Below are 15,343 nucleotides of genomic sequence, written 5' to 3'. Positions count from 1 at the left end.
AGCAGGTGCTGCCACATTCGCGTTCCCAAATTCGGTCTGGTTTAGGATCGCAGCCTCAAATAACAACAGCTGCCTCGAGAACGACACCACTGGGTCTCCTGCTAGACTCCCAGCTCAACAGACTGACGTCGGATCTTTCAGGTTCAATAAAAACATATCTCTACACAGCGTTCACTTTCCTCACCAGATGAGTGTAAATTAATGACTTAGTAAGTTAATGATTCATAAGAAAGGAAAGGACCTTTAGAGACAAAGATTTCCTCAAAAATCAGAGACGTGTCCTGATGGGTCTTCCTGCAATGAGTGGCTCCTTGGACAAGTCACTCAGTGACCTGAGGTCTCCCTCTGTCACCAATACACTGGTGTCACACAGAACAGGTTTACCATGAGGATCAAATGAGATCACAAACGTCACAGTGCTTTGTAAACAGTAGAGTTTTATACAAATATAAAGTTATGCACCTTCAAAGCTCTCACTCCAATAAAGACACGCATTCAATTAAACAAAACATCTTCAAAAAATTTTTAACAATGTATAAATAGTCACAAAATAATCCATTGATTAAAACAAAGTTTACAGTACCTACGACAGAATTCACAGATGCCTACAGTATTTTGCAGACTGTTACATATGTTGTTTTAAGAAATACCGTTAATACAAATGCATGATTTACAATATCCCCATTACAGCAAGACAAAAAAATAGATTCGTAAAATAAAACGTCTTTTAGGCATTTACAATGCCAAGTATCGAAATAATTATTCTCACTATTACATAAGAATAATACTCTTTTAGTGGAGAAAGACTTCATTAGGCCGAGGACCACTGAAGAGCTTCTGGGGGCTTCAAAGTAAAATCTGGCTATTCTCCCCCAAAAATAAATAGAAAAGCAGCAATCCCTAGGAATTCCATGAAAATACACTATGAATGTTCCTGTTATGTTAACTGGGTCTTAAGTACAAGACTCATCAATAAACCAAATTTTAGAAACTAGTTAACATCAACAGCCCAAGTGTGGTTTTTACCTGCCTGTGAATGCCTAGGATAAGAAGTTTCACCATGAAAGTATATATTAAGTGTAAAATTAACCATTATTTCTAACGTATACATTAGTCAAAGTGCTCACTCTTACCATGGAAGCAAAAACTTCTAAAGTAATCTACAGAAACAGTACGTAAGCACAGAGAGTTTTGAGATCGACTAAGAACATCCTTCTGTGTTCTATGGACCAAGATGCAAAGGTCTCCATTTACGTGGACGTGAACACAGACACTTTAACTTAACACACAGGGATCTCACAAGACTACGGACAGACACCTATGTATACCATAAACCAAATGCTGACAATGTTTCTAGCCATACCACACCTTCAAGGCCCAAGTGCTAGAAAGAAGACAATATGAAAACTACTTTTCCTTTTTCTTAAAGTAAATTTTTAAATGGAAAAACAAAGCCCACACTCCTCTTTGCAATAGCTTCTGAGTTCTGAAGGTTCAGTCAAGACCCCGCTGGGCGGTTCCCCTTGAAAAAAGCACGCAGGCTTTCACTCTCCTGAGGAGGTCTGAGTGTCGCCAGTGGTCTGCAAGAGAGAAACAATTCCTTAATGCCAAAAGTGATTTACAAAATAAAGAAAAGCTATTTTACATAAACCACCAGATTCAAAGCACTAGGAAAACATTTCGTATTTGTCAGCAGATGCAGTTACTACATGGCCCGATTATGTTAAAAATTACTGTCATGCTGGAGAAGTAAAGCAGTGAGTCCACCCAGATGTCCAGCAAGCAGTCTCACAGGACCACAGCGTCACTGGCTGCCATGTAAGTCTACTGACCCTGTCCATGTACGTCAGGCTCAAGGTTCAAAATCTGAAGGGAAAAACCTATTGAGCGCACACTTGAAAACTACCATAAGGTGGACTTCACCCAGCAAAAGTATACTAGGACTCTGCCAAAGCCCTCAAGATGAGTCATGGCCCTGCAAGAGTCCTTGCTTTCTCCACTTCTTAACTTTTCTACAAGAGAAACCATACAGGAAAGAGCAACGAATTTCAAGAGAGGAGAGCTGGGTTAAACCCTCACTTTGAACCACTTAGCCTCTCAGGGCCTAGGTCACAAAGGTAATCTCTGGACCAGCAACATCAGCACCACCTGGGAACCTGTAAACATGCAACTGGTGAGACTGGCCTCAGGTTATCAAGTAAGTAAGAAACTTCGGGGTGGGACCCTGAGACCTGTGTTCTAGCCCTCCAGGCTATCCTGATGCAGGGCCAAGGTTGAAAACTCGTTAACTGTCCCGTGCATCATTACCTGCCCAACCTACTGCACAAATGCAAATGTGAGGCGTCACTCACACAAAGACTTAATCAATTTCCTAAAGATTTTACCAGAAACTATTTTTACCTAAGAATACTACTGATCCCACTGAAAACTCTAACTGAAACCTTCACATCCAGAAACTACAGTAATAAAATAATCTTTAATGATACGGTCTTATGTTTCTAACCTGCTCTTACTATAAACCCTAAAACCATTTAAGATACATTCTTCAAGACTGCCACCAGAAGTAATGGAAAGCAACTGAACTTCAGCTAATTTTTCTAAAAAAAAATTATTGTCAATGAACATTTTAGTCCTCTGGTTTTAAAATAACTTCAGGACACCGACATTTTTGGAATGTTCTAAAAGCTTCCAAAGACAAAATAACTTGACCATCATCATTTCATACTTAAATATATCCCTTTAAAAACTTCAAGTATTTCACAGAAATTAAACTCTTAAAAGAGTTAGAAATCATCACTGCATTAGTCACTGACCACATCAAAATGATCCATAGAACACTTACTTGTCTTAAAAACTGCCTCCCAAGGTACGTGGTGGCCATGCTGGTTAGGTTCTTCCTGCTGCCCACTTTGCACCTGATGTAGCCATACAGGTTGGCTCCTTGCAGCACCACGCCCATGATAACCACCGCCTGGGGGAGGGCAACAATCAACAGTTATGGGCCTGACGGTGACTGACCATTCTCTCTGCCATCAATGAGACATGGAGCCCAGCTCGCAAAAGAGAAGGAGGAAGCTTTGTGAAAGGTGGCAGAGACTCCTCCCGTCTCCCTTCCAGAACAGACTCATCCACCATGAGCTCTGCACTGTCCAACAAGCAGCCATCAACATGCGTGCTCTGTGTCAGACCCCAGGGTGCAGTGGCAGGACCATTCCCTCCCTACTGTTTTCCATGGTTCTGTGAGTAGACATATAAAAGCAACTGAGACCCAGAAGGAGTGCAAATATCAATTATTTCCTTGAGAAATCCCAAAGAATGGTCAAGAGAAAGATCAACAAGACCCTAATCCCACATGACTGACGTCCTTATAAGCAGAGGAGATTAGGACACTGACAAGAACAGAGGGAAGACCACGTAAAGACACAAGGAGAAGATGGCCAATAATCCAGAGAGACAGAGACCATCAGGATTGGGAGAAAACACAGTTCTGCCGTGTCAGCCCCCGGTCTGTGGGACTTTGTCAGGGCAGCCGGAGCAGACAGGTACAGCTGCACCAGGTACCTCAGCATGTGAACTCCAGCACTCTCACCTTGAGCTGCGAGCCTCGAGTGCAGTCTTACTGCCACAAGGCCACCAGGCTGTGAGGAAGCCCCAACTACCGTGTGCAAAGTCCATGTGGGAGGCCATGGGACCTCATAGAGAGGGGCCATACCAGCCCCCAGCCACTGTCCGATCAAAAAAACAAAAGATCCCAAGCCAGAACTTCCCAGACAAGCCCCTTCCAACCTCCTGAACCGGAGAAACTGAGAGAGATGGTACAAGGACTGTTGCAGTAGATGACCAGGACAGGTCACCACCAGCATTTTCAGGAAGGACCACTGTTAGTTCCAAACGAAGCTAAGCATGTCTGGAGTATGCGGACCACCCACACCCGACAAGGTCATGGGATCAATGTGGTAATCACTGCACTGTGATTACCAATGTGGTAATCACTGCACTGTGATTACCAATGTGGTAATCACTGCACTGTGATTACCAATGTGGTAATCACTTAGATGGGCTAAGTCAACACACTGCTGGGCACCTGGAGAACTGGTGAGACGGGGTCTTTCACAGGACTCTGTTTTCTGGTGCTCAGAGGAAAGCCGAGTTGAGAACCCAAACTCGGGACATACAGGATGAAGCTGCCTGTTTGAGACGGGACCCTAATGTTATTGATAAGACTGGTGGTCACCTATTGCGATTACCCACTGGCCACCTGGGTGGGTCACCGACACTCACCAACCACTTTACTCTGAAAGAGAAGAGGGCACTGAAGGCAAAGACCACCCACAGCACGGGACAGGCAACGAGTCCCAACCAGAAGATCCTTGATTCAGCCTCGGAGACGGTTTTACCCTCTTGAGCAGAGGCCTACAAAACAACACAGATTTAATAACCGAGGTTCTGTGCTATTTATTGGCAAAAAGTTAAAACATTTTTAGTGAAAAACTCCTTACCCTTAAATTTAAATAAATTAATACAGACAACCCAAGTCCCAACTTTGAACCCCTACTCCCTGCCCCGTTCAAACAGCAGATGTACCATCACTGTGATTTTTAGAACTGGTCTTAACATGCTTTGTTTTAAATCAAGAATGTTTCATTTTCAAGGCAGAGTGGACAGTCATCATCCAACACAGTAAGGGTGGCCTCTGATAGGCTTCTAGTCATGCCTCTTGCACTTACACTGGTTATTCATAATCAGCCCCTGAACAACACCTTCATGGTAAGGATTCAGTAAATCAAGGCTATGGTCATCCTGGAGACTCAAAGGTCAAGTCAGGGTCCAGGGGTCAGGACCCTGAAAATGACCACCACGTCTTAGCAATACCCAGGAATGTAAAAGGTTGTGTGCTGTTTCCCAGGTGGGTTTTATAACATAAAGGTCTAGGGCTCACTGAGCACAACACTGCTTTCTGAGGAGCACTAGTCAGGGCCCTTCCAAGCAGAGGGCGAGAGATTTAACCCGTGCTGTCTCCAAGAATGTTGTCCTCTGCTGCCCAAGCTGATTCTACTACAGGGAAGCAGGCTAAAAACCCCAAACAGACCAGTGTCCCCCAGGGCTTCTGAAGGCAAAGCCTGAAGAGCAAACTGCTTCCATCAACTCAGATTTTCTATGCAGTTGCAATCCTCTTTCTTCCTTGCCCACGAACAGAGGAGGACCATGGGGGCAAGAGGGAGCCATTGGAGGCAGTTACCCCTGGCATAGCCCAGAGCCAAGCGGCTCAGAAGAGATCCTGCAGCAGCAGCCCCTAGGGGCCAGCCAGGCACATGGCATACACTCGGAGCCCAAGCCCTCTCTCATGATTCTTTCCTGGACACACCATTTTCAGCCTGAGCCGGCCAGAGAAAATGGGGCGTTCAGAAGGCCATCTAGTTTAGTGCTGCCCCGCCAAGTGATCCGGGGTAGTTCTTTATGAGTTGATTACGTCTGCATAGGTAATTTATCCTTAAATATTCAACTATTATCTACACAAAATGTATTAAATAACACGCAAGAAAACCAAAACACCAAAGGCTGTTTACCTTTCGGGACTCAAACACCCAATGGCTTTTTCCGTCTTCATCAATATGATTCCACCAGCGCAAGCCAACCATTAGTCTACCTGTGACATTCTGGTGAAGATTAACACATATACACACATTTTAAAAACAACACCGACACATCTACTTTAACATCCTATCTTAGTGTAATATTTCACAAACAACAAATCATCAGCTTTCCATCCATAACACCCAGTTAAGACCAGTACATATGAGGCCTGGACAAAAGAGTAACTACAATGGCCATGGCAGGCCCAGCAGGACAGAGGTGATAGGGTCGGCACATCCACAAACATCACCCTTCTTTCCCCTCGTGAGCGCTCGTCCTTTCTCTGGTTCCCTGTTTCTAAACCCGACTCTTTAGCCACTGGGACCTACTTTTGGACTGAATACTGAGTCCCCCCAAATTCATGTGCTGAAAGTCTAGCCCCACAGCATCGCCCAGTGATGGTGTCAGGAAAAAGCCTGAGGGAGGTGATGAGGGTGAGATGAGGTCAAGAGGGGGGAGCCTGTGCAGATGGGACTAGTGTCCCCCTTAGAGGCAAGAGAGTTTCTATCCTCTCTCTCTGCTCTCAGCTGTGTAAGAGGTGAGCAGTCTAGAATCCAGAGGAGGGCCCTCACCAGAAGCTGACCATGCTGGCACCCTGTACCTGGATTTCCAGCCTCCAGAATGTGGAAAATAAATCCCTGTTGTTTGCAAGCCACCCAGTCTCTGGTATTGTGTAAGCAGTCCATTTAATGGTTTCCCCATTCCTGACTTATTTTCATATCTCAATTATTTGTGTATCTGTAAGTAATCCTGCCACACACAAAGAGTGACTTTCTTTAAGCCTTTGTTTTAAAGAGTTCATCAGAAAATATATATTCTGGCCATATTTCTTAAAACTCTAAACCCACAAGGTTCTAATTATTTAATTTTTAGAAATTACCAGGAAGAACTGACTAAAAGTCAAAAGGTAGTGTTCTATCTGGCTAGGCAGAAATAACATGAACAACAAAAAGAAACATTCGTCAAAACAAAACTATGACCTGGATACAGTAAACACTTTAGGACATAAAGCAACAAAAGGAATTCAAAGAAATTCAAGCCAAAGAAGACTGTACAAAAGAAGTACCTACAGGAAACAGACCTTTGTAATCTTTATTCTCTACATTTTGTGGCCTACAGAAACTGGCCACCACCAAGCCAACCACTTCTGATTATCTGTAAGAATCTAAAGATCTAAAATGGCTGGGCTGGGGGGCATGAGTAGACTTTTAACACCTTATTAGTTTTTGAATCAGTAAACACATCTCTGAAATTGCAAAACTAGTTTTTGCATTTTTTCCCCCTGTATTCGAAATTTGAAAATTTCCAAATATACAAAAAAGTTTTACAGTGAATATGCATATGCCTAATCCTGGAGTCTACATTTCATATTGGACCACAGTGACTTCCTCACGCGCCCCTCTATCTATACAACTACCGCTCCACCACCATGGGCTCTGGGTCTATTTCTCATTAACCCCTACAAAATGGCTCCTCAGCCCCAGCACTATCTGCACTCGGGGCCAGATAATTCTCTGACGTGGGGGGCCGTCCCGGCTATGCACCTTAAGATGCCCAGCAGCATCCCTGGCCTCCACCGTGATGCCAACAGCACACTTCCCCACCCCGAGCTGTGACAACCAAAAATGTCTTCGGACAGTGACACACAACAAACACCTGCTGGGGTGGGGGGACTGGCCCTGGCTAAGAAACACTGCCCTGGAGCTCCCATGGGCGCCTTCGCAATGGTGGGGACTCCTTCAGTTATCTGTGGTCAAGCTATCCTGGGGTCTTATCTAGAAATCACACACGGCACAGCCAGAGGTGACCCCTGAAGCAAAACCAATGGTGTGGACCAGAAGCAGTATGTGTGCGGTCTGTAGCTGCTGGTCGCATTTTTGTTTGTTTCACTCTAAAGCTGGTGCAGGTTAACATAACACACAGACAAGTCAGTAGAGCGGTGACCTACTGTGGCATAACTGGCACTTTTACACAGATGAGGCCTAAGGTAACAAAAAGATAAATTAACCCCCATCGAAAATGCTAAGTGTCTTTTTTTTTTTTTTTACTGTTTATACATCATTCAATCTCATCATATTAAATGATTTTAAAATAAAAACAATCAAACCTACCTTGACTGCCCAAAAGTCACATGACAACAACAAGATAATTGTCACCATGCAGGCAATAAAGCTGCTGCTGAACAATTCACAGAGAAGATAGACTATAATTGCACTGACTCGAAAGAATAAATGGAAAAATGACGCCACTGGGTGTCTGAAAACCAAAACATAACAAAAGAAATGCAATTACATTTTACGACAGATACTGCAGATGTAGATGAAAATGTTTCAGCCACAGAACCATGCAGAGTCTTGTCAAAATAAAAGGTGACTTGAGGAAGAAGCAAACCGAGTAGCTCTCTTTTTTCCTAAGTCCCATTATTTGACTAGGCCCTGCTGTCACAGAAAATACCCTGTGTAAACATGACTTTACACCTCACTGACTATAAACTTTCACAAGATACATAACAAGAAACCTTACCAAGGTTGGAGAAATAAGGGACACTATGCTCTTAGGACCGACTCCCATTTTCACCTGTCTAAAAAGCACTCCCTCAGAATTCCCTTCAGGCATTAAGACAAAATACCCATCAGGCAGAGTTGGTGTTTCATTAACAGCATCATTGAGATATAACCACATGCCATACAATTCACCTGTTTAAAGGGTATAATTCAGTGATTTCTGGTATATTCAGAGAATTGTGCAACTATCACACAATCAGTTTTAGAACTTTTTCATGATCCCCCCCCGCCCCCTCCGCCTCCAAAAGAAATCCTTTACCTGTGGGCAGTCACGGCCCATTTACCCCAATCTCACCCCTCCTCCAGCCCTCGGTAACCACTAACGTACTTTCTGTCCCTATGGATTTGCCTGTTCTGGACATTCTGCATAAATGAAATCATATAAAATGTGGTCTTCTGCACTGGGATCTCTCACTTAGTGTAATGTTTTCAAGGTTCAGGTAGAGTTTGATTTCATTAAGTGAATTTCTTTAGAGAGTACTAAGTTTGGAACTAAAATTTGGCTTGATGTTTTCATATTAACTGATACAAAAGATACAGTACTGAAATTTTCACAATAAACTCAAATGTAATGTATTTTTAGAAACTATCTAAAAAAATGGTGTGTCCTTGGTACAAGAGTCAGAATTAAAAGCACCAGTGTTCGAATAATTGGCTTTGAAGATTTGAAAACTCAGTACTGAGTAAAATTCCATATGTCCATTATTCCCATAGAAAACGTGAGATGTCATCTCATCTCAGACTGAAAAGCACAACCACTCTGCCCGGAATCCCAGTGCTGGCACCAGTCAACAGACGAAACAGCCCCAGACGCTTAACCCATCCCTTGCAACTTGTCCTCATACCTGATTCTGGATTTTTTCGGTCTGTTAGTTGTCTCCTCTTCCGCGTCAAACAGTGAAACATCTTCAGTGTCGTCATTACTGTCCTGATAGGAAAAGCAAACATTCATGAGGCAAAACGAAATTCCGTCTTCCACTACTCAACACGGAAGACAACGGAAAGACACGGTCACAGCCACCTAGAACTCACAGCCCAGGGCTCACCCTGGCTTTGTTATCACTCCGTGAAAACACCTTTCGTCTTGTAACTTATCCTGTCTCCGCGCCCCGGCCCTGGACCAGCCCTCACCCCCGCGCAGTACATTTCACCCTCCCATTCAGGGCAGGTAGCATTTCGCGTTGTTCGCAGCTCTTTCCCAGGGCCTAGGACGGTGGCCTCGACCACAGTAACCCCTCAACACGAAAACACCACCTACGATAATCTGAGTAAAAGTGTAATTTTTCCAAAAACAGGAAGATATAAACGTAAGGGCTGTAATTCGCCCTGAGGGCAGATGTGGTCACGGGAGTGGACCAAGCGCCCATCACCTCCAACGCTGCTTCGACGGCATAAACTTCACCGCTAGGCCCGGGAGGGCAACTCCTCTAATCGCATGTCCAGGGCGGCGGCCCCCTCCCCTCGCCCGTCCACACTCGGCGTCTTCGCTACTGCCCCCTTCAAACCCGGCAGGCCGGGCCCCTCCAGGCCCTCACCCAGCAGGCCCAGCCGCCGCCGCCGTCTCCCGGCGCCCACAGCCCCTTACCTGCTGCAACATGACGGCTAGGCGCCAGCCCCACTTCCGGGAGCCACGTCAGCGCCGCAGCCTCGGGGAGGGACCGACCAGACGCGGAAAGCACTCCACCAGCCAAGAGGAGCCGAAGTAACAGCGGAAACCCGGCCCCACTTCCGCATCCGGGCTCTCGGGGGAGGAGCGAGTGGGGTGAGGCGAGCGTGAGGACTGGGCGACTCGGGGTGGGGCGGGGCCGGCTCGGGGTGGGGCGGGGCTAGCGAGTGGGCGGGGACTCGCGGACTGGTCCCAAGCAGGAGCTGAAATTAACCATGCAGCATAACGGGGAGAAAGTGAAGAGGAACTAAAAAGCCTCTTGATGAAGGTGAAAGAGGAGAGTGAAAAAGTTGGCTTAAAACTCAACATTCAGAAAACGAAGATCATGGCACCTGGGCCCATCACTTCATGGGAAATAGATGGGAAAACAGTGGAAACAGTGTCAGACTTTATTTTGGGGGGCTCCAAAATCACTGCAGATGGTGACTGCAGCCATGAAATTAAAAGATGCTTACTCCTTGGAAGGAAAGTTATGACCAACCTAGACAGCATATTGAAAAGCAGAGACATTACTTTGCCAACAAAGGTCTGTCTAGTCAAGGCTATGGTTTTTCCAGTGGTCATGTATGGATGTGAGAGTTGGACTGTGAAGAAAGCCGAGCGCCAAAGAATTGATGCTTTTGAACTGTGGTGCTGGAGAAGATTCTTGAGAGTCCCTTGGACTGCAAGGAGATCCAACCAGTCCATTCTGAAGGAGATCAGCCCTGGGATTTCTTTGGCAGGAATGATGCTAAAGCTGAAACTCCAGTACTTTGGCCACCTCATGCAAAGAGTTGACTCATTGGAAAAGACTCTGATGCCGGGAGGGATTGGGGGCAGGAGGAGAAGGGGACGACAGAGGATGAGATGGCTGGATGACATCACTGACTCGATGGACGTGAGTCTGAGTGAACTCCAGGAGTTGGTGATGGACAGGGAGGCCTGGCATGCTGCGATTCATGGGGTGGCAAAGAGTCGGACACGACTGAGCGACTGAACTGAACTGAACTGAACTGATAACGGGGAAAGCTTCATGGTTTATCACGTGGAGATGTTGCTTGTACCTACAGGGTGTCCTTCCCATCAGTGTGGATGGCCTCAGGGCAGGTTTGGGGACGGGGTGTTCCATAGTTTTCGTTTGAGTGTTCTACAATGATGTGTAATCCTGTACAGCATTGCTTTTGTACTTTAAATGGTGGAAACAATTGAAAAAATAAATCTGCACTTACCAATTATCTAACTGACCCCTGTGTTCCTTCCCTTCCTTGAGAAGGTGATGAAAGGGTGTCCCTGCAGGGTGGGTACCTACTCAATAGGACATGTTATTCTTATTATGGTTTTAAGTTTAGCGGCTAAGGATGTGCTCTTGCCCCTTGAAGGAGCTGAGTTCAGGGACTTGGGGTCTTCTCTGAAACTGGGATTGTAACAGTGTTCTATCTGCTAGGCAGGCCTATGTGAAACTGCTCTTGGAAGACTCATGGAATAATGAGTAGAAGCACGTTTCCTTAATTGAGGGGATTCTTTCCATACAAATCACAATTTTGTATGGCTATTGGCCAATGCTACTTTACACCTGATGTCTTAATAATGGAGAAAAAAAAATAATGGAGAAAAAAATTCTCCAAGGAGAGAAAGGCTGTCAAACATTAGTATTCATGCACTTGGAGGTAAAGCAGAGGCTGGGAGCAGGTATCCCGTGCATCTAGTCTGTCATGCCAGGATTTTGGTGGCCCACCCACTGTGTGGATTGTGGGATTGGTGTTTTGTTGTTTTGTTCTGCTACTGTTTGAATGGTTTCCATCCCGTGGCCATGCTGGGCTAGTGGAGAGCACCCCCTTCGGATGGGGCTTGAGCTCTCTGATGGGCCACAGGCCCTGTGCTGGGCTGCATGCTTCTAAATTACCTGCCTGACCCCTCAGCAGGTTTAAGTAGCAACATCGACACACACTATCAGTGTAGAAAGGGTCAGTTCAGTTCAGTTCATTTGCTCAGTTGTGCTGGACTCTTTGTGACCCCATGGACTGCAGCTTGCCAGGCCTCCCTGTCCATCACCAACTCCCAGAGTTTACTCAAACTCATGTCCATTGAGTCGGTGATGACATTACTTTGTCAACAAAGGTCCGTCCAGTCAAGGCTATGGTTTATCCAGTGGTCATGTATGGATGTGAGAGTTGGACTATAAAGAAAGCTGAGTGCAGAAGAATTGATGCTTTTGAACTGTGGTGTTGGAGAAGACTCTTGAGAGTCCCTTGGACTACAAGGAGATCCAACCAGTCCATCCTAAAGGAGATCAGTCCTGGGTGTTCATTGGAAGGACTGATGTTGAAGCTGAAACTCCAATACTTTGGCCACCTGATGCAAAGAGCTGACTCATTTGAAAAGACCCTGATGCTGGGAAAGATTGAGGGCAGGAGGAGAAGGGGATGACAGAGGATGAGATCGTTGGATGGCATCACTGACTCAAGGGACATGGGTTTGGGTGGACTCCCGGAGTTGGTGATGGACAGGGAGGCCTGGTGTGCTATGGTTCATGGGGTCTCAAAAAGTCAGACATGACTGAGCGAGTGAACTGAACTGAACTCTGCGTATAAGCTAAACAAGCAGGGTCACAATATACAGCCTTGACATTCTCCTTTCCAGATTTGGAACCAGTTTGTTGTTCCATGTCCAGTTCTAACTGTTGCTTCTTGACCTGCATACAGATTTCTCAGGAGACAGGTCAGGTAGTCTGTTATCTCTTTAAGAAGTTTCCAGTTTGTTGAGATCCACACAGTCAAAGGCTTTGGTGTAGTCAATAAAGCATAAGTGGATGTTTTTATGGAACTCTCTTGCTTTTTTGATAATCCAACAGATGTTGGCAATTTGATCTCTGGTTCCTCTGCCTTTTCTAAATCCAACTTGAACATCTGGAAGTTCATGGTTCACATACTGTTGAAGCCTGGCTTGGAGAATTTTGAGCGTTACTTTGCTAGTGTGTGAGATGAGCGCAATTGTGCAGTAGTTTGAGCATTCTTTGGCGTTACCTTTCTTTGGGATTAAAATGAAAACACCTATTCCAGTCCTGTGGCCACTGCTGAGTTTTCCAAATTTGCTGGCATATTAATTCTTCTCCCTAGGAGTTAGCCCTGAGAAGGAAACACAATTTAAGGGCTCCTTTTTGATACTTAATTGAACTTACTGCACTTCATCAGGCTTCTGCACGAAAACACCAGGGGACTCCAGTGCACAATTCAGATATAATCCCTTTGGTCCGTTTGCTAGAAGAAATGACACAGGAAATTGGTAGCGATAAGTGGTATTAAACTTCCAAAAACCACTTCTCCATCCCCCATCAATGAAACAGGGTTTCCATGCATCTCATTGAATGGTTTTCAGTGGGAATACAGATACCAATCTCTCTTAGTCTCTGTTTTCTTACTTTGATAAGTATCAGTTCTTCGACTTACAGGAAAATAATGAAGAGTCCTCATGGTAATTGCCAAGGAACAGTTGAAAACAAACAAACAAACAAAATAAAAGAGGCCAAATATCAACATCTACTTGGTTTCCTGTTTATTATAAGACATAGTAATTTCCCAAGGCTGGTTCAAATAAACACATTTTGTCCAAGTTCGGGGGCCGCGGTTTTCCCCTGCTTCATGAAGTTGTCGATGGGCAGACCTTTGATCTTCCTGATCCATGCAGCTCTGCTGGCCTTTTCTGGATCGACCACTCCAACTGGCTTTATGGCCTGAAACTCTTTCATCTTGGCCTCCCTATATTCTTTCTGCTCCTTCACAGTCAGCAGCATGAACTCTGTGTTCACTCGTAAGGGGTCAAGGGCAGAGTAGTAGCGGGGCCGTTCTTTCTTGGCAGCCTGGGCTGCCGTGCCTGTGGGCGGAGCCAGCATGCGGTTTGGCTTGATGACTTGCGTGCTGGTTAAGGGGCTGAAGTTGCGCACTCCGTCAGTTGAACTGGTGGCCCGGTCTTCACTCTTCGAGCCACCACGGAACCTGGGGCAGATAAGCACCGGCTGGGGGATGGTGGAATGCACTCGGGGACCATGTACAGACTTCTTCATGTTGGGCTGAAGCTTCTGGATTTTGAGGGGAATACTGGTCTGCTTCACTTCTATGGGAAGAGTGCTGAATCTCAGTTGGTCAACTGCTTGTTGGACCGCTTGGCCCTTCAAACTCAGGACCTTCCTTGGGTATGGAATGGAAGGTCCCCAGACATCGATGATCTGGGCCTGGGGCCTCCGGGGATAGGCAAACTCCCCAGAATTATGGGCTTTCTGCAGGGCGTTCACGGTCAGGAGGAACTGGTCAGGCGACATGGGAATGCACCAGGACTTCTTTGAGCGATAGATCAAGTCTCCCGAAATTCCCAGATACCTTTGTTTTGGTAATTTCTCCATATCATCTGCTTTTTCCAAAAACAAAAGAAAAGCAAATCAGTGTTCCATGAAAACCATTAAATACTCATGCATGAAAATTAAATCCATTCTAACTATTATGCAGACTAAGGTCGCTGTTGCCCAAAGGACACGCCACCATCATGTGAGCAAAAATTCTCTCTGAGACAAGCAATCACAACATATTTAACATGAGCTTCTAACAGATATGCTAGTATTTGTGTCCAAGGGTGCATTAATATCTAGATATGCATATTTTGGAAGGAACATCTCTATGTTCCACACATTCTTGAAATTCCCCTGTGGGAATGAACTTCACACCCCATTTATGGGCCTTATAAATTTTTAGTGAAGTGTTAGTTGCTCAGTCATGTCCAACTCTTTGCAATCCTATGAACAGTAGTCCACCAGGCCCCTCTGTCCATGCAATTTTCCAGGCAAGAATAGTGGAATGGGTTGCCATGCCCTCCTCCAGGGGATCTTCCTGACCCAGGGAACAAACTCTCATCTCTTACATCTCCTGCACTGGCAGTCAGGTTCTTTACCACTAGTACCACCTGGAAAGCCCATAAATTTTTAGTAACATAGATTTTTAAATAAAACTTGTATAGCAAAGCTTGATCTCCACTTTATTATAATCAAATTTGATTCCAAAAGATCTTTGGATGTTTCTTAGAATCAAAACTGCCTTCAAAAAATATGTCTCCACTGCAAAATGGAAATTATCACATGGCCAAAAAGCAACTCCTGAACAGGAGATCCCAAAATGTTTTGAATGATAACAGGTCCAAAAGCCACTGATAAGGACAAGAGATTCATTCTAGCACACTGGTGGCTCAGTGGTAAAGAATCTGACTGCCAGTGCAGGAGACGCAGGTTCGCTCCCTGAGTGGGGAAGAGCCCCTGAAGAATGAAATGGCAACACACTCCAGTATTCTTGCCGGGAAATCACATGGACAGAGGAGCCTGGCGGGCTACATCCATGGGGTGGCAAAGAATCTGACACAACTGAGTGACTAAACACTTTCACACTTTTCTGTGTGGCCTTAAGTTAGTAGGGGACGATTAGGGGAAATCAGTCACTAAACCAACACCACACTCATTCGT

At 45.3% G+C, this 15,343-nt stretch overlaps 2 protein-coding genes across 6 annotated transcripts in view; both read right to left on the bottom strand.

The window, feature by feature from the left end:
• Positions 1 to 417: 417 nt before the first annotated feature.
• LOC102393384 (Golgi apparatus membrane protein TVP23 homolog B) lies at positions 418 to 9,940 on the bottom strand. 4 transcript variants are annotated; one of them, XM_006079440.4, is made up of 7 exons: positions 9,784 to 9,940; positions 9,044 to 9,126; positions 7,746 to 7,890; positions 5,568 to 5,657; positions 4,282 to 4,413; positions 2,843 to 2,971; positions 418 to 1,580 (listed from the first exon to the last, which is right to left on the bottom strand). In XM_006079440.4, the coding sequence occupies exons 1-7, from the start codon at positions 9,793 to 9,795 to the stop codon at positions 1,545 to 1,547; spliced, it is 627 nt and encodes a 208-aa protein (XP_006079502.1). In that variant the 5' UTR covers positions 9,796 to 9,940; the 3' UTR covers positions 418 to 1,544. The 4 variants fall into 4 exon arrangements, with proteins under 4 accessions (XP_006079502.1, XP_025136303.1, XP_044795172.1 ...); XM_025280518.3 differs by lacking the exon at positions 9,784 to 9,940 and adding an exon at positions 9,569 to 9,697; XM_044939237.2 differs by lacking the exon at positions 7,746 to 7,890 and having other exon boundaries at positions 9,784 to 9,841.
• Positions 9,941 to 12,886: 2,946 nt separating this feature from the next.
• Positions 12,887 to 15,343, bottom strand: part of CDRT1 (CMT1A duplicated region transcript 1) — a 31,830-nt gene continuing 29,373 nt past the window's right edge. Inside the window, exon 14 of one of the 2 annotated variants that reach the window (XM_044939235.2) lies at positions 12,887 to 14,247. In XM_044939235.2, the coding sequence (XP_044795170.2) occupies positions 13,430 to 14,247 (818 nt within the window). In that variant the 3' untranslated portion in view covers positions 12,887 to 13,429. The remainder of the gene's footprint in view (positions 14,248 to 15,343) is intronic. The other variant, XM_044939236.2, reaches the window with a different exon arrangement.

Source organism: Bubalus bubalis, chromosome 3 (genome assembly GCF_019923935.1).
Source record: "Bubalus bubalis isolate 160015118507 breed Murrah chromosome 3, NDDB_SH_1, whole genome shotgun sequence".
NCBI lineage: Eukaryota > Metazoa > Chordata > Mammalia > Artiodactyla > Bovidae > Bubalus > Bubalus bubalis.
This window is presented reverse-complemented; position numbering and strand designations above follow the sequence as displayed.

Bases quoted from the DNA above. Each gene is read 5' to 3' on its own strand.
- LOC102393384 (XM_006079440.4), bottom strand. The intron at 7,891-9,043 runs GTATGAGGACAA...TTTGGTTTTCAG, and splicing joins CCGAAAAAATCCAGAATCAG to ACACCCAGTGGCGTCATTTT. The intron at 2,972-4,281 runs GTGAGTGTCGGT...GCCCTCCCCCAG, and splicing joins CTTTCAGAGTAAAGTGGTTG to GCGGTGGTTATCATGGGCGT.